This window comes from Corylus avellana, chromosome ca10 (genome assembly GCF_901000735.1).
Source record: "Corylus avellana chromosome ca10, CavTom2PMs-1.0".
NCBI classification, from domain to species: Eukaryota; Viridiplantae; Streptophyta; class Magnoliopsida; order Fagales; family Betulaceae; genus Corylus; species Corylus avellana.
Window position 1 is genome coordinate 6,433,652 of NC_081550.1, and position 27,192 is coordinate 6,460,843.

The window sequence follows — 27,192 nt, forward strand, 5'->3', positions numbered from 1 at the left end:
GTAATTTGGTTCCCTGGGTCTGGGTCTGCGATCGATCGCACACGATTGTGCGATCGATCGCAACATCTCAAACACCTTCTGGTACTGCGATCGATCACACACAATTGTGCGATCGATCGCAAAATCTCGAACACCTTCTCGAACACCTTCTGGTATTGCGATCGATCTCACAAGATTGTGCGATCGATCACATATTATTTTTTTTAAAATTTTTTTAGGAGCATTAGGGTCCACTTTGTGGACGCTAATGGTTAACTATTAGCGTCCACTTTAAGTCGACGCTAATGGTTAACCATTAGCGTCGACTATGGCTTCCTTTTACATCACCTTTAGGGTCAAAAAATTGTGACTTTTAGGGTCCATAAAGTGGACGCTAAAAGTTATCATTAGGGTCGACTCTAGGTCGACGCTGATAGATAATTTTTTATTTTTATTTTTTTAGGACCATTAGGGTCCACTTTGTGGACGCTAATGGTTAACTATCAGCGTCCACTTTTATTTGGACGCTGATAGTTAATTTTTTTAAAAAAATTTTTTAGGACCATTAGGGTCGACTTTGTGGACGCTAATGGTTAACTAATAGCGTCCACTTTAAGTCGACGCTAATGGTTAACCATTAGCGTCGACTATGACTTTCTTTTACATCACTTTTAGGGTCAAAAAATGTGACTTTTAGGGTCGATAAAGTGGACGCTAAAAGTTATCATTAGGGTCGACTTGAAGTGGACGCTGATGATCACAGGTATGAGCATTAAGGTCGGACTATTAGCGTCGACACCTTTAGGGTCCAAAAGTTGATGCTGTTGGCAACAGCGTCCACTTTAGGACTTTTAGGGTCGACTTAGAGTTGCCCCTAAAGACCTAAATTCTTGTAGTGTGTATAAAGAGAAGGCACCAAGGAATGAAATCAGTAGATTAAAATTGTGACAAGAATCAAAAGATGAAGATGGAGCTTCAGATGAGATGAAGCTTGAGATGAGATGACGACCGAGTTGGTGCTTAGCATGTAATATTTGTGGGCTTTACGTAAAATACATGTAATATTTGTGTATACTTCTACTTTTTCATTTCATTGGATCTTCAGAGTTGGTACCTTATTTTTGTTTTTGGTGAAACTCAGATATGATTGTTGTTCCTGTTTTGGTGTCCAACAAGCTTTTCCTACCGGCTAACTCCATCACAGGACACCACCAGGGATGAAACACAATTTTAGGAGTGAGGGGGGGCAAAACTAAAAAAATAAATTTTTTATGGCAAAAATAAATTTTGGGGGTTAATTTCATTAAAATAAATTTTAGAAGAAATTTTTTAAATATTTGTGAAATTTTTTAAATTTTGGGAGTCCAAAACCCCAAAGGCTAGGGGGGTTTCACCCCGGTCGGACATCATGGTGAAGCTTCTCTTCATTGGTGCGATTTCCCTTCCTTTCATGTGATTTATTGTTTGTTGTAAGTATTGCTATGTAGGTAGTCATGTCTCCGAATTATTGCCTCTTCAAACTGTCCCATGTGGCGGCCCTAGTTTATCGAATGGCTCTGGTCATTTATTTGACTCATTACCAATAGTTTTTATTTATTTATTTATTATTATTATTATTTTTTTGAACTGATTTCTGGTTGTCTTTGGTGGCTTCGATCCAACCAATCTTAGTGTCATTTCCCTTGTTGTGGTGCGACTTATTGTTTGATGCCATTGTTGCTATGTAGGTAGTTATGCTTCAAAAATATTTTCTCTTTATACTGCCCCTTGTGGCAGCCCTAGTTCATCCAATGGGTCGGTCATTTATTTGACTCATTTTTAATATATATATATATATATATATATATATATATACTATATATTCGTATTCAGTTATTTTGATGCTCTTGTTTGGATTGTGCACCCTTTATTTATAAATAGTTTCTTGTAATCTTCTCTTTTCCCTTCCCCTTTATTTGATAAGGAAAAACAAAACTAATTTTTCAATCTATGGCTCACTCCATGCAAAATAGGTTTAAGTGAATTTAGGCCTTTTCGAGTGTAGGTCCTTCAACTACCAAACAAGAGGTAAAATATGAAATTGTACCTTTTGGCAATATGCATGTCATGAGTGGGGCATATACTCTAGTTTTTTTCATGGTGTAGATTTAATTCTAAATTTTTCATGAGAAAAATAGAAAGAGAACGTTGCCAAAATCCATTGAATACAAAATTTGTGCACATTTGACTCAATGATCATGACCAAGTAACCAATCCTCATAACTTTCTAATAATTGAAGTATGACCAAATATTTCATACTAAGCTATGCTTTTAAGTTAGCAAAAACAAAAAAAAAAGGGTTTTAACACCAGATTAGGAGGAAGGCAACATCATCGAGAGTACAAAAGAGATAATTGAACACGAAATAGTAAACCATTACCCATAAGAAAAGACAACCATTTCAACAAATCTTTGATGCTTTTGGTGTTTCCACTGACCTTTTAACTAGATTCAAGTGTTCAACCATGAGAGCTGAACATGTTTCAGATCTTACCATTTTGCAGACAAAGATTTTGACAGTGATTGGAGAGCTGCTTCACAAGTAAATATAAAATAAAAAAAGGTCAAGAAATGCTACCACTGCCACACGTTGAATTTAAGTTCATCTCTTTTTTATTTGGGGTTAAGAAATTATGAATGAATATTGGGGAGAGTTTCATAGAAGCTAGGACAGCTCAAACATATACTTCATCACGATACTCCAACGGAATTTACTAGGAAACACCCATTTTTCTTATTGATTTTCTTTTCTTTTGACATCTTACCTCGTTAAACTATTACCCGTTTTGCCAATCGGGTGATTGATTCCCTAATTTGAAAAAAAATATTACAATTTACCCTAATTGGTTTCTATATTACTATTAGTACTATTAAAATAGGTTTCTATATTATTATTAATAGGTTTCTATATCTTCATTCGCTTGAGAAAGAAACATTTTCCCTTCACCATTGATTATTTGGTGAGAGGTAAATAATTCCTTAGATCTTTCTTCTCCATTTCTTTTTCCTCAAACCAGCGCCTCTGTCCTCTCAGATCTCACGAACCACATGAAACTAGAAACATCAGGAGAACCACATGAATTAAAAGTTTCCATATATATTAAAAGGAAAATGACAAACAAATCTTACAGATCTGAGAGGACAGAGGCGCTGGTTGAGGAAAAAGAATGGAGAAGAAGATCCAAAGAAATTACAAGATTGACAAGCGCCACAAGTGGGAAATCCTTGGGCTGAAAATGAGAGAAGGAATAAATGGGACGTGGTTGTTTTTACACGCTCTTCTTCATCTAAAGGCTGATTTTCATTGCTACACCATTTCAGTTCTATTATAATTGAATAACAATATACTAAATAGCATTACTGAATAAAAAATAAAAAAAACATAGGTTAAGGTTTCTCAGATTGAGTGACAACTCATTCAAACAACAATGTTAGTAAAAAAGTAAAAAACTGTGAGTTTTAAAATTATGAAACTCAGACAATTGCTTGCATCAAATAGCTTAAAAATAACACTAACTAAAAATGTAGCATTTTTTTTTTCTTCATTATCTTTCATGAACTTTCTCAAACAAAGGACTGCAATCATTTTGTAATGTGGAAACATGGAGGATTTTCTAAAAAATGGGACATGTTTCTTGGAACAGTGACTTCCCAACCGATCGACCATAATTGTTTGCTTGGTGATTAGTGTGTGTTTGACGATTCCAAGTTGGTCTCCAACAAGTTATTGCAGCACTCCTTAAATTCCTCTCCATCTTCAACAGTCTCCAACAAGTTATTGCAGCACTCCTTAAATTCCTACCCATCTTCAACAGCCTCTTCTATCTATCAATCTCTCCTAGCTACAAAGAAAGAAACAAAGTATTGATATCAGATTTTATATATAAAATTATAATGGGCCTTTCAAGATCTTTCTTGGCTTCCTTTCTTCTTGTGTTTCTTGGGCTATTTGTGGCTAATGCCCAGCTTGTTCCTGCATTGTTCATATTTGGGGACTCTGTTTTTGATGTCGGTAACAATAACAACCTCCACACCCTTATAAAGCTAACTTCCCTCCTTATGGAAGGGACTTTGTCACTAAACAACCGACCGGCAGGTTCTGCAATGGAAAGCTTGCTGCTGACTTCACTGGTTCATCATTCTCAAACTCCCCAATTTTTTTTTTTTTTTTTTAATTATTATTTTTAATATATATATATATAACGCTCAAGCTTTCGCTTGCAGGTGTAGCTAAAAAATTATTTACAGTCAATGGGGTCGAACCTTAAACCTGATGTTTCATGAGACGCCAGAGCCAAATGACACTCAAGCTAACCCCTTCCGGGTTAAAGTTTCTCTATTAATTATAGTAATGCTTTCTATCGGCTCTTTAATGGAGTTCTCGTTTGTGTTTTTTTTGTTTTTTTGAAATTACAGTTGAAACCCTAGGCTTCACTTCTTATCCACAAGCTTATCTTAGCAGAGAAGCGAGTGGAAACAACCTATTGATCGGTGCAAACTTTGCTTCAGCTTCTTCTGGTTATTTTGATGCTACAGCCGACCTATATGTAAATACATTAACAAGATTAAAATTCTAGCTTATATATATATATATATATATATATATATATATGACATATGATGTGATACGATATGATATGTTGTTGTTGATTTTGGTGATCTATATATGTAGCATGCGATCCCATTAAGTAAACAGCTAGAGTACTACAGGGAGTATCAGCGTAGGGTGGTGGAAATTACAGGGAAATCAAATGCTTCAACAATAATATCTGGTGCAATCTACTTTCTTAGTGCTGGGAACAGTGATTTTCTTCAGAACTATTATGTTGATCCTCTTCTTCACACCGCCTATTCTTTTGATCGCTTCTCAGACATTCTCATGCAATCCTACACAAATTTCATTCAGGTCCCGCCTTTTGTTTTTGTTTTATTTATTTATTTATTTTTTCGAAATAAAAACATTAACAAACATTTGTAAGAATTAAGAAAAAAGAAACATTAATTTGTGACAGGGGCTATATGCATTGGGGGCAAGGAGAATTGGAGTGACAACACTACCCCCAATGGGATGCCTTCAAGCAGCCATGACAATATTTGGGTTGGGTGGGAAAGAGTGTGTGGAAAGGTTAAATAATGACGCAATTTCCTTCAATAACAAGCTCAATGCCACATCTCAGAGGTTGCAAAATCACCTTTCTGGTCTCATATTGGTTGTCCTTGATATCCACCAACCTCTTTTCAATCTTGTCACAAATCCTACAGCAAATGGTAGGCATGAGATTGAAAGGTGTTATTTATTTATTTATTTTTAATTTTAATTTTTTATTTTGCTAGCCGCATAATAGTAAGTTGTAAAAGAATTGTAGATGTAGGCTAAGCGAACAATTTTTTATTTTTTATTTTTAATTATGATAGAGGACTATCAGCGTCCACATCCAACAGTGGACGTTGATGATAGGTCATCAACGTCCAATTTTTGGTGGACGTTATAGCTCTTTGATTTTCAATTTTTTTTAGTAGACGTTGATAACTTACTATTAGCCACATCCAAAAGTGGACTCTGACCATCGGCGTTCACTAACAGTGTCACCCCTGATAGGGCTTTTGAGAAATACATAAGCATCGACAACAAAGTGGATGCTGATAGGTTATTAGTAGCGTTGACAAATATCCACGTTAATAGTGATTTTGTCACTACTAATTGTTTTCCCACTTCAAGCCACGAGTGACATAATTTTCCACTAGTATATTAGTGTCGACTCTAAAGTGGACGCTAGTACTAAGCATTAGGGTTGAGTATTAGCGTCAACTGCAAAGTGGACGCTAATAATGTTGCTACTAAAGATCATATTTTCTTGTAGTGGCTAAGTGAACAATTTTTCCTAGATACCTAAAAAAGGTCAACCAATCTAGAGACTGGGGACAGTCTGACACCCAAGTCAATATATGAGTGAGTGAAGCAGCGCACATAGGATCTATGAGAGTGTCTCTGGTTGCATGGTATGTAGCATCAGTGTGTGTACTTTTCCTGGGCTTCCTTAGGCTTTCTTAGCAGTCAAGCTGATGATATTTATTATGTAATACTATATATGATCAATATATATATTGATATATTGATTTTTGATAATATGTGTGGTTACAGGGTTTTTTGAGGCAAGGAGAGCTTGCTGTGGAACAGGGTTGCTAGAGACGGCAATATTATGCAATCCATTATCTGTGGGCACCTGTGCTAATGCGTCAAGTTATGTCTTCTGGGACGGTTTCCATCCCTCCGAGGCTGCAAACAACATTATAGCCCAAACTTAATTTGGTCGCAAGTGGCATTTCGCTCATCAGCTAATAAAACACACGCATGCATCTACGTACCTCAACATTATTCTGCCTTTATTTCTCTTCAATAGATCAATGTTTTTCACGGTTGTTTGGTTAATTTATATTTCTTGTGCATGTTTTGTTGTTGTAATATGTGCCCACAAAAAAGAAAAAAGAAAAAAGAAAAAAGAAAATAAAGACTAGCTTGCTTACATGTTTGATTTTATTGCGTTGAGAAATAAGACTTTTAAAGTAAAATGATTTTTGTTTAGGAAAAAAAAAATTATTTTTAAGTTTTTCTCAAAAATGATTTTTGGTATTTTTTAGACCAAAAAAAATCAAAAAATATTTTTTTAAGTTTTTTTTTTTTACCATACAAGTTAGCTTTTTGTTTGATACAACTTTTTATATACTAGAAGTATTGTTTAAGCTCTTTAGTTGCTTAGGGGCCTGATTGGGTGTGTATTTGATGGGTTTAAAAGTGTGTTTAACAATCAAAAAGTCTGTTTAAAGAAAAAAAAATACTCGTTTGGTAAAAAAAAAATGAAAACGCTTTTAAGGATCCAAAATAAAAGCCAAAAAAATGGTTTGACAAAAGCTTAAAAATGAAGCTTTTGCCAAAAAAACATTTTTTGACTTAAAAACTATATTTTTCAAATATAATCCCAAAAATACTCTAAAAAGGTTCTAACCATAGTGGCTAGAGCTTTACCCTTGGACTATGCAGACTCAATTTGAACCCATTGAGCAGATAATTGAAAAAAAAAAAAAATAAAAAAAAAAAAATATTAAAAATAAAAATCAGAAAATAAAAGGTCTAAATGGTTTTATATATGATCTTCAATTTGGGTTCAACATTCCCAACTCGTCTTAGATATTAGAAAGAACTTTGCAAGATGTGGATGGTCCACCGTGTACAAATCAAATATATATTGCAAGAAATCAAAATAAAAAAAAGATTTTAGTAATTCTTTTTAGACTTTGGTAGTACCTTTGAAAAATCAGTTGGTGGTACGGGAACCCCATGCACCCATCCCACAATTGAATACAATAAATCAAGCAGCTGAAGTCGATTTCTTGGTTCCCCTCCCATGTTTGGTGGCATGTAGTTGACTATGGATTGTAGCTGTCGTGGATCTTAGAAGATGAAGATGGATAGCTAGTTTGGCTTTAATTTATGAGACTAGGTCAACGAAGGTTTAATTATTTTTATGACAAATTTACTCAATTCTCTTAAACTTTTATCGTTTTTGCAATCCCTCTTCAAAGTTTAAAAACTCTTAATTGAGTATATTGAAAACTTTAAAAAATTTGCAATCTCACATACCCCTCTAGTTAAGGTTTGTCAAATGTCAAAATGATGATTATACCCTTGTAAATTTTATGAATTTCAAAATTACCCCTAAGTTACAATGATTTATTTATTATTTTTTTTTTTAAGAAAAAGTGCAATATATATATATATATATATATATATATATATATATATATAGGATTATTTTGAACTTTGGGAGGAGATTACAAAACAATGAAGTTTCCCCTTATTTTTATCATGGCAACTTGGTTTTTGACACTCACTCAAATAAAATCAGATTAGCTGGGATACCATGTTTGCCCACATCCATCTTGCACATGCCGATGCGGATGTGGTTATTGGCAACATCTGCATTTGCATCCGCATATGCATAATGTGATTATCACTTTTAAGTAATCATTTCTGCATTTGTATTATGCAATTATTATCTGCATTCGCGTAGTTATTACGGCTATTATCTGTTATCCGCAAATGAGGTAATAGGCTATTTGGTTTCTATTATGACATATTTTAAATGATTTTGAAAATAGTTTTGACATGTTTTTAGTGTTTTGGGCTTGTTTTAGTATTTTCTTAAGCCCTAATATTTTAGATGAAATCCATATCTATTTTACTTTTGAACTTAAAAATAACAAAAAATAAAATAAAATACAAATGTCTCATGATGAATTTATCCACGAAAGTAAAATAATATTAAATGGTGAAATTATTATGTATACGAATGTGAAATGTCCCACTTGGTTACAAGCTTGTGTTACCAAACTCGACACTACTTATGCTAAGCGCAATCACATTTAAATAAAGAGATAAATTTACGACTTTTCTCTAGTAGAGAAGCTTTTCCTTCTCTCTAGGTAGAGAACACTTGCCTCATTTGTTGCTTTTTACCACCGGTTGTATGGTTGTTTGGGGAGGAGGGAAGGTTCTAGCTTCTTCACCACCTTCTGCTGCACAAGGTCGTTTGCCTCCTTCACCATCCAGCTCCCTGCCACTTGCCGTCCCCCACCCTGCAACCTAGATCTGCCAGGGTTCGTAGATGGGTTTTCTTTAAAACCCGATATACTCTCCTTTAGTTGAACCAGGTCTTCACGTGCCAGTCCAGCGTGAGCTCCACACACCTGCGTATGGATCTCACGCGTTGACGTGTGTTCCTCATGCCCTGATCAGCGGGCTTCTCTTGCTGTTCCTCCACCTTTTTCACCACCAACACTATTATTTGTAGGATATATATATATATATATATATATATATATATATATATATATATATATTCAAAAGTGTTAGTTTTTTTTGGTCTTTTTAAGAGCAAAAAAGTTGAAAAGTATTTTTTGAGTTCTTTACCAAACGGACTAACTTTTTGCTTGGTTCAATTTTTTATATACTAAAAATACCCTTTACGCTCCTTAATGCAATCTCAAATAGCTAGGTTCAATTAACCATAGTGGCTTACCTTTATCCTTGGGCTTATTGGGTAAGACCCAATTTGAACCCATTGAACAGGAAATTGAAAAAACAAAACAAAAAAATTAGAAAGAAAATAAAGATTCTAAATGGTTTTACTTTTATATGATCTTCAATTTGGGTTCATCATGCCCAACTCGTCTTAGATATTAGAAAGAGCTTTGTAGGATGAGGTTATTATGTTCAGGTATTCACACCTGCATTCGCAGCATACGATTATTATTTATATCAACGTGGTTATTACGGTTATTATCCTTTATCGCAAATGAGGTAATAGGCATTTTGGTCTCTATTAGGACATTTTTAGACAATTTAAAAAATAGTTTGGACTTGTGTTAGTGTTTTCTTAAGCCCTAATGTTTTATATGAAATCCACATCCATCTATTTCACATTTGAACTAAAAAATAACAAAGAAAATACAAACGCCACATGGTGAATTTATCCAAAAGTAAAATATATATTAAATGGTGGAATTATTATGTAAATTAACGTCCCACTTGGTTGCAAGCTTGCATTACCAAACTCGGCACTGCTTATGCCAAATGCAATCACTTATATATAAAAGATAAATTTACGGCTTCTTTATAGTGAGAGAAGCTCTTCCTTCTCTCTATGTAGAGAAAACGTGCCTCCTTTGTGAGGCTTTTTATCACTAGTTGTGTGTTTGTTTAGGAAGGAGGGATGGTTCTTCCTCTTTCCCTCCTCTCTCATTTTTTCTCCCTAGTCGGTGTTCTCGTGGCTTTCCTATTTCATTTCACCCTTTAACAATGTTTTTTCACCACCTTCCGCCGTCCACTACTCTACTGCCCAAGGCCACTTGATTCCTCTCAGTCTAGCTCCCTGCTACTTGCCACTCACCATCCTCCACCCTGCAACTTGGCTCTGCTATGGTTCATAGAAGAGTTTTCTTTAAAACCCAATATACTTTCCTCCAGTCGACCTAGGTCTTCACGCACCAGTCCACCGTCCTCATCAACCTCCCCGCTCCCCACAACTACCTTCCGCTTTGCCTCCAGTCGTTCATGCTTCAACACATGTTCCCCATGCCTCAGTCAGCAGGCTTCTCGTGCCGCTCCTCCACCTTCTCCACCGCCAACACTATTGTTTGTACAATTTTTATTTTTTATTGTATTTTCACTAGTTTTTTTTTTCTTCCCTTTTTTTTTCTTCTTCTTTATTTTCCATGTATTTCTTGTTGTTTTGATTGGGTTTTGTGGATTTTAGTCTCTCTTTGTTCTTAAGGTTCTTTGTTGTGGAGACTAGCGCTACCTGAGATAGTACTCCATTCTCTTCGGTTCTAGATTCGGTTCTTGAGAGTTTCTTTCTTACCTTAACTTCCTTCCTATGGTTAAAGGAGTTCCGTGGCGGCAGTGTAGATGGGTTTGGATATCTTAAGGTTCTTTTACCTGTAATTAGAGTTGGTGAACCTCTTGAGGCTTCTGACTCTTCCTATACTCCTTTTTCTTTAGTAACAGTTTTGTACAGTCCCTTGGAGAGGGCCAGGCCATTTGTTTGGCCCATTTCCTACTTTGATTTGCTTTCTTGCAATGTTGGTTTTCGTTTTTGAGTTTGTTGTAAGAGAGTCCACTCATTTTCAATATTTCGATCAATTGTAACCCATTCTCTACTTTGTTAGAAAGAAAAAAGAATGAGAGATTTTATTGCATTTTTTCAATGTGGGACAATAACCGTCCAACACTACTTGACCACATGCAAAATCTTTTTTTTTTTTTTTTTTTTTAACATGTATTTAAAAACTAATTATTAATAGAAATGCTGTCAATTATTCTGACCCAAGCACTCACCAAATGTAGATTGAATTAATTTGGGCTTTGTTTCGATGTAAAATATTTTTTATCGGAAAATATTTTCAACAGAAAATATTCTTGAAAATGATTTAATTGAAAATATTTCTCGGTGTTTGGCTTAGACAGAAAATCACAATTTTTTTTTAATATATTTTTTCATTCAATCACCAATTTTTCTTGCGAGCCAAATGCCAAAAATTGTTTTCATCTTTTAAAAAAACAAAATTAAAAAAAAAATCATTTCGATAAGCAGAAAATACTTTATGTCAAAACAAAGAAAGCCTAAGAAACTAAACCTTATTTTTTGGGATGAATTAAGAGACAAAGCTGATTGCATATTGATTGATTAATTTTCATAAATCTGGATGGTTACAGGGTTTGCTGAGTCAAGGAAGGCATGCTGCGGAACAGTTTTGCTAGAAACGTCAATTCTATGCAATCCGTTTTCTGTGGGGATGTGTGCTAATGCATCCGATTACGTCTTCTGGGACGGTTTCCATCCATCGGACGCTGCAAACAGATTTATTGCCGAATCTTTGCTCGAAAGTGGCATGCGGCTCGTGAGCTAATCATACACATGCGCGCATCTACCGTAACATTACTCTTCTTTATTTGCTCTTCAACCCAGTTGTTGTTGACGGTTAATTTGGTTAATTTATTTATATTTCTTGTGGTTTCGTTTGTAATAATGGAATATGGAGGGAAGAAAATGGAGATTTGAATGATTAGATATAATTCTATTCAAGTAATGATAAATTTTTTCCTGTATTTCTTTTTTCATTATCTTCTGACAATAAAAGAAAGTAAAAACTTGCTTACAAATTGTGTTATCTGCTTGGCCTATGCAGTCAGGACCAATTTTCTACCCATTGAGCAGAAAATATAAAAAAATAAAATAAAAAATGACAAGGAAAAAAAATTAAAATAAAAAGACTGGGTCCGTTTGTGTTTAATTACGAGGCAAGCTCAAAATTTTAAAATTTCTTTTAAATTATATTTGTTTAGAAAATAGTCTCTCAAAAATTAATTTTTTTACTGCTGCATAGTCTTTTTTTTAGCTCAAAACAATTTACTAACTCGACATGCCTTTTTTTATTTATTTTTATTTTTTTATGGTCATTCATTTTTGTTTTTAAAAGTAAAACCACCATTGAATTTATTTATGCTTAATGATCATTGCACTAACTGGGGGCAAGAATTTGACCCCAAGCAATTTGACTACTGCAACATTTTTTCTTTCTTTTTTTTTTTTTTCATAAATCTATTACTTTTATTTAGTTTGAAATCTTTTCTAGTTTGCTTCTTACGAGAAAGAACATACATTTCAAAATAAAGATAAAAAGTTTTTTCTAAAAAATAAAATTCCTTGATCCTCTCAACAAAAATCAGTAAATAATTTGAACATATTGATTTTTAGTGTCTTAAAAGTAAGCTGTGTACAATTAAAAGGAGATTAGTGTCCAATTCAAAGTAACCAAAAAAGTATATTTTTAGAAAAATTCAATAAAATTCTTTTATTGAAAAAAAAAAAGAAAAAAACAAAAAAAACAAAACATGATTGGGTCTCTGGTTTTGGGTCAGACTTGACATTATCTCCCAATCATTCGTACTCCGGTTTTGATAGTTTGCTTGTTTCTTTGCAACTTTTGAACGACGTCGTTTAGTCTCCATCCTTTCCCTCCTAAAATTGAAATACGTTGTTCCATATACGGGCAATCTGGCTCTTTGGGTGAGGCGAGAGGTCAGAGAGAGAGAGAGAGAGAGAGATGGACTACATCCTAGTAGTGCTGAAGATGCTGTGCGCTCAGCTGAAGGATGCGACAAAAATGGTGCCGCAGAATGCCATGACTCTCGATGGCATCCTCTTCCAACGTACTTGGTTCAAGCTCTCTCTCTCTCTCTCTCTCTCTCTTACTTCCCCAAAAATCCTTCCCATTTTACTATGCAATTCTCTATTCCGAATCAATTTCTGTATCTCAGGGCGTTCTGGTCTTAGCCCCTAACGAAAACAACAGCGTAGAAGCGCTGCTGCTTCTCGACGATAGAATCAGCGTCGTCAAGCTCTCCCTTAACTCCGCCGACTTCCATCTATGCCCTTGGAAGACTGGTACCAAAATTTTCACTCTCCGGCCGCGTATTACAGCATTTTCGAGAAATAGAGGCAAAATTTGATTGTTTTTCTCACCCTCTCTATGTTACTTTGTACTACAGGGATGTGTGTGATGGTTATTGGAGGATACAGTGTTGGTGCAGTTCAGCCCCGAATGATCAAGGTACAAAGTTGTTTGCTCATTGTTAGATGAAAACAATTGTAGAATTGTGAAAGAGCAAAATTTTGAAAAGAATTTTCACCATTGCAAATATTTGGGCATTGTGTATTTGATATTAGGTTCACAAGATTGTTGATCTTTCAGCGATCTCGGATGGAGAGGCAATGTCGTATCGTGAAGTTATGGAGGCATACAAATTGTTCTACGGCCCCTAATTGAAGAACTTGTATGATTCTGTCAGAGCATCTGTCAGAGAGAGCAAGACTTTCAGCCAAGATTGATGCTTTTGGGCCAATCACTAATAAGTCATCATAAATGAGGATTGTGAAACATTTGGGATATTTCACTTCATTTATAATTTGACATGTAGAATTCTCTCAACTCTCAAAGCCCAAAGTTGTGTCAATTTTCAAGAGTTCAAATACAAATTATAGTCTATATTACAATGAAACGGCAAACATGAGAGACTTAATTCTCACTCATTTCCTTTTTACAATGTTCTGATGTTTTGTGGTCCGCCAACAAGAAAGTGCCAAAAGTGCAGAGTCGATTCAAGGTACAGAAAAGCTGAAAATGATATATGCTTTTCAAGCATTCCATCCCCAGAAACAAGTGTATTGCATTAAGCAGCCAAATGTTTTGGATAACATGCATCTGGTCGCTTAAAAGATTTGCTTGACTTCTACCTGCAAAACTAACAATGTAAAAGTGAGACCGGGGAAATCGACCGATCATCATTTTCATGTATGAGGCACAAATTTGATCTCTTGCAATCTTGTCCTAACAGCTAAATTTCAATGTTCCTAGCAGGATCCAGGAAAAAAATGTATTCCTCGCAATATTTTTTACCCGAGTTTTCTCTGCTGTGATTGAACGGGCCATACATCTCAAAAGTAGGACGCAGATGGCGATACAAAAAATGTCATTCCTTGAAGGACTATGCAGCATTAAATTTGTGATTAAGGATCTAAAACAAAGGATTGCAACCATTTTGTAATGTGGACACATGAACGATTTGAAAGAAAATATAATGAAATGAATATATAAAACAATAGCAAAATAAAATAAAATAAACATAAAGATTTCAAACCAAATTTCAATTAATCCTATAAAGTATAAGCTGTCCAGCAGCATTTGCTAGAAAATTTGTCATGTTTCTTGGAACATGCAATGACTTCTCAACCAACCATCTTTGTTTGCATGGTGATTTGTGTGTATTTGAGGAACCCATGGTCAAAGGTTTAAAGTCATGTTTCTTGGAACATGCAGCAACTTCTCAACCAACCATCTTTGTTTGCATGGTGATTAGTGTGTGTTTGAGGAACCCAAGACACTACAACCCTCCTTAAATTCCCACTTCCCTAATACACTACAACCAATTATTATAGCCCTCCCTAAATTCCCACCTCGCTAACACACTCCTTAATTATAATGGGGAGATCTTTCTTGGCTTCCTTTCTTCTTGTGTTTCTTTCCCTATTTGTGGCTAATGGGCAATATGGTGATGGTCAGTATGGGCCTGCAATGTACTTCTTCGGGGACTCGGGATTCGATGTGGGCAACAATAATAACTTATTCACATTGATAAAGTCAAATTTCCCACCTTATGGTCGTGACTTTCCAACCAAACAACCAACCGGGAGGTTCTGTAATGGAAAGCTTGCCTGTGACTTCGCTGGTTCGTCTTTTTCAAACTCCTCAATTCCAAGTTTCTCTCTCTTTTTTTTTTTTTTTCTTTTTTTTTTTTTTTTAAAAAAAATTTATTTCTTTATTATTATTTTGTTTATATCCGGGTATCCGGGGCTTTGCCCTGACTAGTTTCTCATGACACAAGTGCAAAAAGCCCCCCCATATAGATTGGGAAAAGCTCAGGCTCTCACTCGTAGGTGTTGCCCTAAGAAATTATTGATCAAAGGGGTTGAAGCTAATTAGACCTAATGCTTCATGAAGTACCATGACCAAGTAACTTACCACTCAAACTAACCAGAGACCAAACCACATTAAGACTAAGGGATGCCGTACGTGGCACTCACGAATTTTCAAATATTCTTTTAATTTTTTTTTATTAAGTTAAATATGTGTAATTTTTGTTTAAAAATTAAGCCTAATCCTTCATTGGCCCCCAAAAATAAGGAATTCTAGTTCCGTCCCTAGATGAACCAACCCTTTGGGGTTAAAGTTTCTCTACTAATAGAAGTGTCTCTACTAATATAATGCTTTCTACTGGTTCTTTAATGGAGTTCTCATTTGTAAGTGTGTGTGTATTTTTTTTTTTTTTTAAAAAATTACAGCTGAACGCCTACAAATCCCTTATCCACAAGCTTATCTTAGCAGCGAAGCCAACGGAAATAATCTCTTGACCGGTGCAAACTTTGCTTCAGCTGCGTCTGGTTATTTTGATGCTACAGCCGAACTATATGTAAATACATTAACAAGAAGAAAAAAAATCTCTCTCATTCGTATACATTAAATTATCATTTATTTCAAAAGTTTAAGTTGATAAAAATAGGTGAAACGCCCAACACATAAAATATTTAATTGAAATAGAAACATGAATTCGAAGTCAGAGCCTTTACTCTTACTCTGATACAATGTTAAATAATTACTTATTCCAAAAGCTTAAGCAGATAAAAATAAACAAATTTAATCATTTAATTTATATTCTAACAATATATGTTGTGGATTTTGGTGGTGTAGAATACGATCTCACTAAGTCAGCAGCTGGAGAACTACAGGGAGTACCAAAATAGGTTGGTGGAAATTGCAGGGAGATCAAATGCTTCAACAATAAGATCCGATGCAGTCTACTATCTTAGTGCTGGGAGCAGTGACTTTCTTCAAAACTATTACATTAATCCTCTTCTTCAACTCGCCTTTACTTTTGATCGCTTCTCAGACATTCTCATGCAATCCTATACAAACTTCATCCAGGTCCTTCCTCAGCTCATAGCATTTCTCAAACATAGATTATTTATGCCATTTTTTAATTCATAAGATAGTAATTATAATTCAATGGGAATCCCCAATTGGTTGGGCACGCACTAGGGCTTGGAGGGATTAGATAAAGCTATGACTCAACTGGGCTTAATTGATGCAGTTTCTATGGATTCTCATTGTTTACACCCCTCCCATCGTTGGCTCCCAGCGAGTAGGTACTTTAATGGTCACACCCAAATAGAATAGCCAAAGCTGGTCACCCATCCTATCCTTTTAATTAGAAAAAAGAAAAGCAAAGAAAAGAAAGAAAGACAGTAATTCAATATGCTACACACATTTTACCCAAAATTTGCTTCGTTTGATACAACTTTTTTCTCCTCTCTTTTATTTTCTTTGTTCCAAATAAAAAAATGTTAACAAACACTCTCAAGTTTCTACTTTTATCGTTATATCTTTATGTCATATCATAACATTTCGATGTTAATCTATTACCACTAATAAATGGGTTTTTACGTATGTTATTTGTAAGAAATAAGAAAATAAATAAATTCCTATGCATTCATTGATAAACAAATTAACATTTATTTATTTTTTACAGAGGCTATATGCATTGGGAGCAAGGAGAGTTGGAGTGACAACACTGCCCCCAATGGGATGCCTGCCAGCAGCCATGACAATATTTGGTTTGGGTAGCAACGAGTGTCTGGAATGGTTAAACAATGAAGCCGTTTCCTTTAATAATAGGCTTAATGCAACATCTCACAGGTTGCAAAATCAACTTTTTGGTCTCAAGTTGATTATCTTTGATATCTACCGACCTCTTTACAATATTTCCACAAATCCTACAGCATATGGTAAGTGGATTTGTTTTCTGGGTTGATGTAAGCATGCGATTGGAGGGAATTAAATTTATTTTGGCAAATTGTAAAAAAGTTGTAGTTATAAGCTAAGTGAGAATGACCAAAAAAAATTACCATACACTCCCTCGCTCATTTTTAGAGAGAGAACCTTTCAATCTTTTTGGGTTTGGGATTTTCTGCCTCCATGGTGAGACTCTTCCACCGCCTTGTGAGGCTGTTCGATCTGGGGAAGGAGGGATCTCTTTCCTCCTCCCACTCTCCTCCATCGTGGGAAGTTGCATGGAGCCACCACTAGAGTTTGCCACTGGCCGCCGCAACCAGAGGTTGCCAGAAGTCACTGGCCGTTTCCCAATGCCATCACCAATTTTTCTTGCGCGCCAAACACCAAAAATTGTTTTCATCTATTTTTTTTTTCTTTCTAAAAAATCATTTCGATTAGCAGAAAATACTTTATGTTGAAACAAAGGGAGCCTAAGAGACTAAACCTTATTTTTTGGGATGAATTAAGAGACAAAGCTGATTGCATATTGATTGACTAATTTTCATAAATCTGGATGGTTACAGGGTTTGCTGAGTCAAGGAAGGCATGCTGCGGAACAGGTTTGCTAGAAACGTCAATTCTATGCAATCCGTTTTCTGTGGGGACGTGTGCTAATGCATCTGATTACGTCTTCTGGGACGGTTTCCATCCATCGGACGCTGCAAACGGATTTATTGCCGAATCTTTGCTCGAAAGTGGCATGCGGCTCGTGAGCTAATCATACACATGTGCGCATCTACCGTAACATTACTCTTCTTAATTTGCTCTTCAACCCATATGTTGTTGACGGTTAATTTGGTTAATTTATTTATATTTCTTGTGGTTTTGTTTGTAATAATGGAATATGGAGGGACGAAGATGGAGATTTGAATGATTAGATATAATTCTATTCAAGTAATGATAAATTTATTCCTGTATTTCTTTTTTCATTATCTTCAGACAATAAAAGAAAATAAATACTTGCTTGTAGTTTGTGTTATCCGCTTAATTGGCCTATGCAGTCAGGACCAATTTTCTACCCATTGAGCAGAAAATATAAAAACAAAAAAAAAAAAATGACAAAGAAAAAAAAAAAAAAAAAAAAAAGACTGGGTCCGTTTGTGTTTAATTACGAGGCAAGCTCAAATTTTTAAAATTTCTTTTAAATTGTATTTGTTTAGAAAATAGTCTCTCAAAAATTAATTTTTTTACTGCTGCAAAGTCTTTTTTTAGCTCAAAACATTTTTCTAACTTTGGCATCAAAAGTATTATATCGACATACGACATGCCCTTTTTTTTTTTTTTTATGCTCATTCATTTTTGTTTTTAAAAGTAAAACCACCATTGAATTTATTTATGCTTAATGATCATTGCACTAACTGGGGGCAAGAATTTGATCCCAAGCAATTTGACTACTGCAACATTTTTTCTTTCTTTTTTTTTTTTTTTCATAAATCTATTACTTTTATTTAGTTTGAAATCTTTTCTAGTTTGCTTCTTACGAGAAAGAACATACATTTCAAAATAAAGATAAAAAGTTTTTTCTAAAAAATAAAATTCCTTGATCCTCTCAACAAAAATCAGTAAATAATTTGAACATATTGATTTTTAGTGTCTTAAAAGTAAGCTGTGTATAACATTTTACAATTAAAAGGAGATTAGTGCCCAATTCAAAGTAACCAAAAAAGTATATTTTTATAAAAATTCAATAAAATTCTTTTATTGAAAAAAGAAAAGAAAAAAAGAGACAAAACAGAACATGATTGGGTCTCTTGTTTTGGGCCAAACTTGACATTATCTCCCAATCATTCGTACTCTGGTTCTGATAGTTTGCTTGTTTCTTTGCAACTTTTGAACGACGTCGTTTAGTCTCCATCCTTTCCCTCCTAAAATTGAAATAAGTTATTCAATATACGGGCAATCTGGCTCTTTGGGTGAGGCGAGAGGTGAGAGAGAGAGATTGAGAGAGAGAGAGATGGACTACAGCCTAGTATCGCTGAAGCTGCTGTGCGCTTAGCTGAAGGATGCGACAAAAATGGCGCCGCAGAATGCCATGAGTCTCGATGGCATCCTCTTCCAACGTACTTGGTTACAAGCTCTCTCTCTCTCTCTCTCTGACTTTCCCAGAAAACCCTTCCCATTTTACCATGCAATTCTCTATTTTGAATCAATTTCTGTATCTCAGGGCGTTCTGGTATCAGTCCCTGACGAAAACAACAACGTAGAAGCGCCGTTGCTTCTTGACGACAGCACCAGCGTCACCAAGCTCTCCCTCAACTCCGCCGACTTCCGTCTACGCCCTTGGACGACCGGTACCAAAATTTTCACTCTCCGGCCGCGTATTATAGCATTTCCGAGAAATAGAGGCAAAATTTGATTGTTTTTTCTCACCCTCTCTATGTTACTTTGTACTACAGGGATGTGTGTGATGGTTATTGGAGGATACAGTGCAGGTGCAGTTGAGCCCCCAGTGATCAAGGTACAAAGTTGTTTGCTCATTGTTGGATGAAAACAATTGTAGAATAATGAAAGAGCAAAATTTTGAATAGAATTTTCACCATTGCAAATATTTGGGCATTGTGTATTTGATATTAGGTTCACAAGATTGTTGATCTTTCAGCGATCCCGGATCGAGAGGCAATGTGGTATCTTGAAGTTATGGAGGCATACAAATTGTTCTACGACCCCTAATTAAAGAACTTGTATGATTCTGTCAGAGCATCTGTCAGAGAGAGCAAGACTTTCAGCCAAGATTGATGCTTTTGGGCCAATCACTAAGAAGTCATCATAAATGAGGATTGTGAAACATTTGGGATATTTCACTTCATTTATAATTTGACATGTAGAATTCTCTCAACTCTCAAAGCGCAAAGTTGTGTCAATTTTCAAGAGTTCCAATACAAATTTATAGTCTATATTACAATGAAACGGCAAACATGAGAGACTTAATTCTCACTCATTTTCTTTTTACAATGTTCTGATGTTTTGTGGTCCGCCAACAAGAAAGTGCCAAAAGTGCAGAGTCGATTCAAGGTACAGAAAAGCTGAAAATGATATATGCTTTTCAAGCATTCCAACCCCAGAAACTAGTGTATTGCATTAAGCAGCCAAATGTTTTGGATAACATGCATCTGGTCGCTTAAAAGATTCGCTTGACTTCTACCTGCAAAACTATAATGTAAAAGTGAGGCCGGGGGCATCGACCGATCATCATTTTCATGTATGAGGCACAAATTTGATCTCTTGCAATCTTGTCCTAACAGCTAAATTTCAATGTTCCTAGCAGGATCCAGGAAAAAAAAATGTATTCCTCGCAATATTTTTTACCCAAGTTTTCTCTGCTGTGATTGAATGGGCCATACATCTCAAAAGTAGGACGCAGATGGCGATACAAAAAATGTCATTCCTTGAAGGACTATGCAGCATTAAATTTGTGATTAAGGATTAGCACTCATGAATGTTGTATTCATAAAATATGTATAAAAATAAGTTTAATTCATATGTCATATTGACACATGAAATGGGCAGAGGCAAGTAGCAATGTGTTTTTATCCAGTCATGCCAATAGACGTATCATAAAACACATAGCAACAAGAACATGATCAGGGCTGTAAACTTGCATGGCTGTTTTCAGATTAGTTTCTGGGATTTTACAGCAAGCAGGCCTCGAGGCAATGAGATATAGAGCCTAAAGTTTAAGCCTTACTCGGTGGGAATCAAAAGAGATAGGATGAATCAATAAATCTTCTAATTCAAAGGGTTTTGTTTGACAATTTTTAAGATGGTGCTTTTTGTTTATTAGTTATGAACTTATGACGTGATGTAAAGGTAAAAGTATTTTTGAGTGTTTTGTACTTTTGAGTGTTTTATATATATATGCTAAAAAGCAAAAAAATTACCCGAAAAAATCGTTGCCAAACGAATCTTTTTTGTTGCATTGAGAACTGCGAGTTCTATGTTAACTAAGTATATAAGCCAAAAGTCAGTAAACCACGTAGTTGTTTGGGCATGGAGTCCCTCTCATTCTACTTAACCCTAACAGACTTGAGATCTTTTTTCATTAATAAAAAATGACATATTTTAAAGAACAGCACACTAAAGTTAGCCAAGTACAAGAAATTAATACAGTAGAGGACTGGAAAATCCAATAAGCTGATCAAAATGTAGAATAAAGAAAAGTCCTAAAATAATCCTAACTAAATTTTGACAAAAACCGAAAAGAAGCTTTAATTTGAAACTGGCTCTAGCAAATCAACCCATTCATCTCTCCCTTCACCCCATTTAAGTTTCTTTTCCATTTTAAATGCATGACCAAACGACATAGCATAACTCAAAATATTTACGACACCAATCAATCAATCCATAATTCACGTTGACAATATCTTAATTAAGTTCACTTGTCATGTTACCCTCTTCGGCAGAGTCGTTTGAAGCAGTCCATTGGGTTAAAATACAGATCATCCTTCTAAGCTGTCACAAAGGTTAAGGGAAACATAATACTAAAAGACAAGGCAATTTCAATAAGTATAAGCCAAGGCAGTTGATAGAAGAAACCATATGAGCCTAACCATGGTACTGAAAGTTCTCGGTGTTTGGCTTAGACAAAAAATCACAATTTTTTTTTTAATATATTTTTTCATTCAATCATATTAAAATTTAAATTACAATAATGTCCCAACCGGGTCCCGGCATTGACCTGGTCGGGTTCTGCGAGTTCCGATCGGGTCCAAGTGGGGTCTCGACCAGGTTCGATGAGGTTTCAATCGGGTCCCGATGGTGTCTAGACCAGGTCCCGACAAAGTTCCAATGGTGGCTTGGCCGGATCCTAGGGAATCCCAATTGTGTTCCCACTGGGGTCCCGATCGGGTTCCGGCAAGTCCCAACCTGGTCTCGGCAAAGTTCGAGCGGCGCCTCGGCTAAATCTCGACGAGTTCCCGGCGGGGTCCTGACGGTGTCCTAGCGTGGGACCGATTGGGTCTCGGCAGGTCCCAACCAAATTCCGAGGAGTCCTGACGACGTCCTAGTGGGGTACTTGTGACATTCTGGTTAGGTCGGTCGAATTAAGAATAAAATGCTCAAACTCGAAAAGTAATTTATGATTAAAAAAAAAAAGGAAAATCATTTTACGGAAGTTAAAGAGTCTTTTAATATTTTTTGTTGACTATTATTTTTGTCACACCAAACACCTAAAAATACATAAAATATTTATCAAAAATCATTTTTCAACCAAACATACTAAGAGCCTTAAGAAGTTCGTTCCTCTCATTTATAAAGCTTTCTCAACTTGTTGGGATTAATTAGACCAGAGTATTGTGGATATTGATGCGTGTTCGTCAACCATCTGTCCACAATACAAAAAAGACAAAAGAGGGCGAAGTTAATTGGAATTTTCTAAATAATTAAACCTTTTATTTTTTTCATTTCTTTCCTGAACTCTCTAAAACAAAGGATTGCATGTGGACAAATGAACGATTTGAAAGAAAATATAATGAAATGAATATATAAAACAATAGCAAAATAAAATAAAATAAACATAAAGATTTCAAACCAAATTTCAATTAATCCTATAAAGTATAAGCTGTCCAGCAGCATTTGCTAGAAAATTTGTCATGTTTCTTGGAACATGCAATGACTTCTCAACCAACCATCTTTGTTTGCATGGTGATTTGTGTGTATTTGAGGAACCCATGGTCAAAGGTTTAAAGTCATGTTTCTTGGAACATGCAGCAACTTCTCAACCAACCATCTTTGTTTGCATGGTGATTAGTGTGTGTTTGAGGAACCCAAGACACTACAACCCTCCTTAAATTCCCACCTCCCTAATACACTACAACCAATTATTATAGCCCTCCCTAAATTCCCACCTCGCTAACACACTCCTTAATTATAATGGGGAGATCTTTCTTGGCTTCCTTTCTTCTTGTGTTTCTTTCCCTATTTGTGGCGAATGGGCAATATGGTGATGGTCAGTATGGGCCTGCAATGTACTTCTTCGGGGACTCGGGATTCGATGTGGGCAACAATAATAACTTATTCACATTGATAAAGTCAAATTTCCCACCTTATGGTCGTGACTTTCCAACCAAACAACCAACCGGGAGGTTCTGTAATGGAAAGCTTGCCTGTGACTTCGCTGGTTCGTCTTTTTCAAACTCCTCAATTCCAAGTTTCTCTCTCTATTTTTTTTTTTTTCTTTTTTTTTTTTTTTTAAAAAAAATTTATTTCTTTATTATTATTTTGTTTATATCCGGGTATCCGGGGCTTTGCCCTGACTAGTTTCTCATGACACAAGTGCAAAAAGCCCCCCCATATAGATTGGGAAAAGCTCAGGCTCTCACTCGTAGGTGTTGCCCTAAGAAATTATTGATCAAAGGGGTTGAAGCTAATTAGACCTAATGCTTCATGAAGTACCATGACCAAGTAACTTACCACTCAAACTAACCAGAGACCAAACCACATTAAGACTAAGGGAGGCCGTACGTGGCACTCACGAATTTTCAAATATTCTTTTAATTTTTTTTTATTAAGTTAAATATGTGTAATTTTTGTTTAAAAATTAAGCCTAATCCTTCATTGGCCCCCAAAAATAAGGAATTCTAGTTCCGTCCCTAGATGAACCAACCCTTTGGGGTTAAAGTTTCTCTACTAATAGAAGTTTCTCTATTAATATAATGCTTTCTACTGGTTCTTTAATGGAGTTCTCATTTGTAAGTGTGTGTGTATTTTTTTTTTTTTTTAAATTACAGCTGAACGCCTACAAATCCCTTATCCACAAGCTTATCTTAGCAGTGAAGCCAACGGAAATAATCTCTTGACCGGTGCAAACTTTGCTTCAGCTGCGTCTGGTTATTTTGATGCTACAGCCGAACTATATGTAAATACATTAACAAGTAGAAAAAAAATCTCTCTCATTCGTATACATTAAATTATCATCTATTTCAAAAGTTTAAGTTGATAAAAATAGGTGAAACGCCCAACACATAAAATATTTAATTGAAATAGAAACATGAATTCGAAGTCAGAGCCTTTACTCTTACTCTGATACAATGTTAAATAATTACTTATTCCAAAAGCTTAAGCAGATAAAAATAAACAAATTTAATCATTTAATTTATATTCTAACAATATATGTTGTGGATTTTGGTGGTGTAGAATACGATCTCACTAAGTCAGCAGCTGGAGAACTACAGGGAGTACCAAAATAGGTTGGTGGAAATTGCAGGGAGATCAAATGCTTCAACAATAAGATCCGATGCAGTCTACTATCTTAGTGCTGGGAGCAGTGACTTTCTTCAAAACTATTACATTAATCCTCTTCTTCAACTCGCCTTTACTTTTGATCGCTTCTCAGACATTCTCATGCAATCCTATACAAACTTCATCCAGGTCCTTCCTCAGCTCATAGCATTTCTCAAACATAGATTATTTATGCCATTTTTTAATTCATAAGATAGTAATTATAATTCAATGGGAATCCCCAATTGGTTGGGCACGTACTAGGGCTTGGAGGGATTAGATAAAGCTATGACTCAACTGGGCTTAATTGATGCAGTTTCTATGGATTCTCATTGTTTACACCCCTCCCATCGTTGGCTCCCAGCGAGTAAGTACTTTAATGGTCACACCCAAATAGAATAGCCAAAGCTGGTCACCCATCCTATCCTTTTAATTAGAAAAAAGAAAAGCAAAGAAAAGAAAGAAAGACAGTAATTCAATATGCTACACACATTTTACCCAAAATTGGCTTCGTTTGATACAACTTTTTTCTCCTCTCTTTTATTTTCTTTGTTCCAAATAAAAAAATGTTAACAAACACTCTCAAGTTTCTACTTTTATCGTTATATCTTTATGTCATATCATAACATTTCGATGTTAATCTATTACCACTAATAAATGGGTTTTTACGTATGTTATTTGTAAGAAATAAGAAAATAAATAAATTCCTATGCATTCATTGATAAACAAATTAACATTTATTTTTTTTTTACAGAGGCTATATGCATTGGGAGCAAGGAGAGTTGGAGTGACAACACTGCCCCCAATGGGATGCCTGCCAGCAGCCATGACAATATTTGGTTTGGGTAGCAACGAGTGTCTGGAATGGTTAAACAATGAAGCCGTTTCCTTTAATAATAGGCTTAATGCAACATCTCACAGGTTGCAAAATCAACTTTTTGGTCTCAAGTTGATTATCTTTGATATCTACCGACCTCTTTACAATATTTCCACAAATCCTACAGCATATGGTAAGTGGATTTGTTTTCTGGGTTGATGTAAGCATGCGATTGGAGGGAATTAAATTTATTTTGGCAAATTGTAAAAAAGTTGTAGTTATAAGCTAAGTGAGAATGACCAAAAAAAATTACCATACACTCCCTCGCTCATTTTTAGAGAGAGAACCTTTCAATCTTTTTGGGTTTGGGATTTTCTGCCTCCATGGTGAGACTCTTCCACCGCCTTGTGAGGCTGTTCGATCTGGGGAAGGAGGGATCTCTTTCCTCCTCCCACTCTCCTCCATCGTGGGAAGTTGCATGGAGCCACCACTAGAGTTTGCCACTGGCCGCCGCAACCAGAGGTTGCCAGAAGTCACTGGCCGTTTCCCAATGCCATCACCAATTTTTCTTGCGCGCCAAACACCAAAAATTGTTTTCATCTATTTTTTTTTTCTTTCTAAAAAATCATTTCGATAAGCAGAAAATACTTTATGTTGAAACAAAGGGAGCCTAAGAGACTAAACCTTATTTTTTGGGATGAATTAAGAGACAAAGCTGATTGCATATTGATTGACTAATTTTCATAAATCTGGATGGTTACAGGGTTTGCTGAGTCAAGGAAGGCATGCTGCGGAACAGGTTTGCTAGAAACGTCAATTCTATGCAATCCGTTTTCTGTGGGGACATGTGCTAATGCATCTGATTACGTCTTCTGGGACGGTTTCCATCCATCGGACGCTGCAAACGGATTTATTGCCGAATCTTTGCTCGAAAGTGGCATGCGGCTCGTGAGCTAATCATACACATGCGGGCATCTACCGTAACATTACTCTTCTTAATTTGCTCTTCAACCCATATGCTGTTGACGGTTAATTTGGTTAATTTATTTATATTTCTTGTGGTTTTGTTTGTAATAATGGAATATGGAGGGACGAAGATGGAGATTTGAATGATTAGATATAATTCTATTCAAGTAATGATAAATTTATTCCTGTATTTCTTTTTTCATTATCTTCAGACAATAAAAGAAAATAAATACTTGCTTGTAGTTTGTGTTATCCGCTTAATTGGCCTATGCAGTCAGGACCAATTTTCTACCCATTGAGCAGAAAATATAAAAACAAAAAAAAAAAAATGACAAAGAAAAAAAAAAAAAAAAAAAAAAGACTGGGTCCGTTTGTGTTTAATTACGAGGCAAGCTCAAATTTTTAAAATTTCTTTTAAATTGTATTTGTTTAGAAAATAGTCTCTCAAAAATTAATTTTTTTACTGCTGCAAAGTCTTTTTTTAGCTCAAAACATTTTTCTAACTTTGGCATCAAAAGTATTATATCGACATACGACATGCCCTTTTTTTTTTTTTTTTATGCTCATTCATTTTTGTTTTTAAAAGTAAAACCACCATTGAATTTATTTATGCTTAATGATCATTGCACTAACTGGGGGCAAGAATTTGATCCCAAGCAATTTGACTACTGCAACATTTTTTCTTTCTTTTTTTTTTTTTTCATAAATCTATTACTTTTATTTAGTTTGAAATCTTTTCTAGTTTGCTTCTTACGAGGAAGAACATACATTTCAAAATAAAGATAAAAAGTTTTTTCTAAAAAATAAAATTCCTTGATCCTCTCAACAAAAATCAGTAAATAATTTGAACATATTGATTTTTAGTGTCTTAAAAGTAAGCTGTGTATAACATTTTACAATTAAAAGGAGATTAGTGCCCAATTCAAAGTAACCAAAAAAGTATATTTTTATAAAAATTCTATAAAATTCTTTTATTGAAAAAAGAAAAGAAAAAAAGAGACAAAACAGAACATGATTGGGTCTCTTGTTTTGGGCCAAACTTGACATTATCTCCCAATCATTCGTACTCTGGTTCTGATAGTTTGCTTGTTTCTTTGCAACTTTTGAACGACGTCATTTAGTCTCCATCCTTTCCCTCCTAAAATTGAAATACGTTGTTCAATATACGGGC

The 27,192-nt window shown here is 35.2% G+C and overlaps 3 protein-coding genes and 2 pseudogenes across 3 annotated transcripts; all 5 read left to right on the plus strand.

Moving 5' to 3' along the window:
- The first annotated feature begins 3,910 nt into the window (after window positions 1-3,910).
- LOC132164575 (GDSL esterase/lipase At5g22810-like) lies at window positions 3,911-11,611 on the plus strand (annotated as a pseudogene).
- A 1,071-nt stretch (window positions 11,612-12,682) lies between these two features.
- Window positions 12,683-13,401, plus strand: LOC132162815 (uncharacterized). Its single transcript, XM_059573039.1, has 4 exons — window positions 12,683-12,798; window positions 12,893-13,023; window positions 13,128-13,189; window positions 13,306-13,401. Exons 1-4 carry the CDS (start codon window positions 12,683-12,685, stop codon window positions 13,399-13,401), a joined length of 405 nt encoding a protein of 134 aa, XP_059429022.1.
- Window positions 13,402-14,617: 1,216 nt separating this feature from the next.
- On the plus strand, window positions 14,618-17,877 carry LOC132162816 (GDSL esterase/lipase At5g22810-like). Its single transcript, XM_059573040.1, has 5 exons — window positions 14,618-14,864; window positions 15,478-15,605; window positions 15,884-16,117; window positions 16,722-16,977; window positions 17,548-17,877. Exons 1-5 carry the CDS (start codon window positions 14,618-14,620, stop codon window positions 17,739-17,741), a joined length of 1,059 nt encoding a protein of 352 aa, XP_059429023.1. The 3' UTR covers window positions 17,742-17,877.
- A 1,100-nt stretch (window positions 17,878-18,977) lies between these two features.
- Window positions 18,978-19,759, plus strand: LOC132162817 (uncharacterized; annotated as a pseudogene).
- Window positions 19,760-22,891: 3,132 nt separating this feature from the next.
- Window positions 22,892-26,012, plus strand: LOC132162818 (GDSL esterase/lipase At5g22810-like). The gene is made up of 5 exons (XM_059573041.1): window positions 22,892-23,138; window positions 23,749-23,876; window positions 24,155-24,388; window positions 24,993-25,248; window positions 25,819-26,012. The coding sequence occupies exons 1-5, from the start codon at window positions 22,892-22,894 to the stop codon at window positions 26,010-26,012; spliced, it is 1,059 nt and encodes a 352-aa protein (XP_059429024.1).
- Window positions 26,013-27,192: the final 1,180 nt, after the last annotated feature.

What these genes read in the sequence shown, in the direction of transcription:
- LOC132162815 (XM_059573039.1), top strand. Translation starts at nt 12,683, where the DNA reads ATGGACTACATCCTAGTAGTGCTGAAGATGCTGTGCGCTCAGCTGAAG. An exon ending in CTCTTCCAACGTACTTGGTT is followed by an intron (nt 12,799 to 12,892) that starts CAAGCTCTCTCT and finishes AATTTCTGTATC; the next exon opens with TCAGGGCGTTCTGGTCTTAG. An exon ending in TTCAGCCCCGAATGATCAAG is followed by an intron (nt 13,190 to 13,305) that starts GTACAAAGTTGT and finishes ATTTGATATTAG; the next exon opens with GTTCACAAGATTGTTGATCT.
- LOC132162816 (XM_059573040.1), top strand. Translation starts at nt 14,618, where the DNA reads ATGGGGAGATCTTTCTTGGCTTCCTTTCTTCTTGTGTTTCTTTCCCTA. An exon ending in CCTATACAAACTTCATCCAG is followed by an intron (nt 16,118 to 16,721) that starts GTCCTTCCTCAG and finishes TATTTTTTACAG; the next exon opens with AGGCTATATGCATTGGGAGC. An exon ending in CACAAATCCTACAGCATATG is followed by an intron (nt 16,978 to 17,547) that starts GTAAGTGGATTT and finishes GGATGGTTACAG; the next exon opens with GGTTTGCTGAGTCAAGGAAG.
- LOC132162818 (XM_059573041.1), top strand. Translation starts at nt 22,892, where the DNA reads ATGGGGAGATCTTTCTTGGCTTCCTTTCTTCTTGTGTTTCTTTCCCTA. An exon ending in GCTTGCCTGTGACTTCGCTG is followed by an intron (nt 23,139 to 23,748) that starts GTTCGTCTTTTT and finishes TTTAAATTACAG; the next exon opens with CTGAACGCCTACAAATCCCT. An exon ending in CCTATACAAACTTCATCCAG is followed by an intron (nt 24,389 to 24,992) that starts GTCCTTCCTCAG and finishes TTTTTTTTACAG; the next exon opens with AGGCTATATGCATTGGGAGC.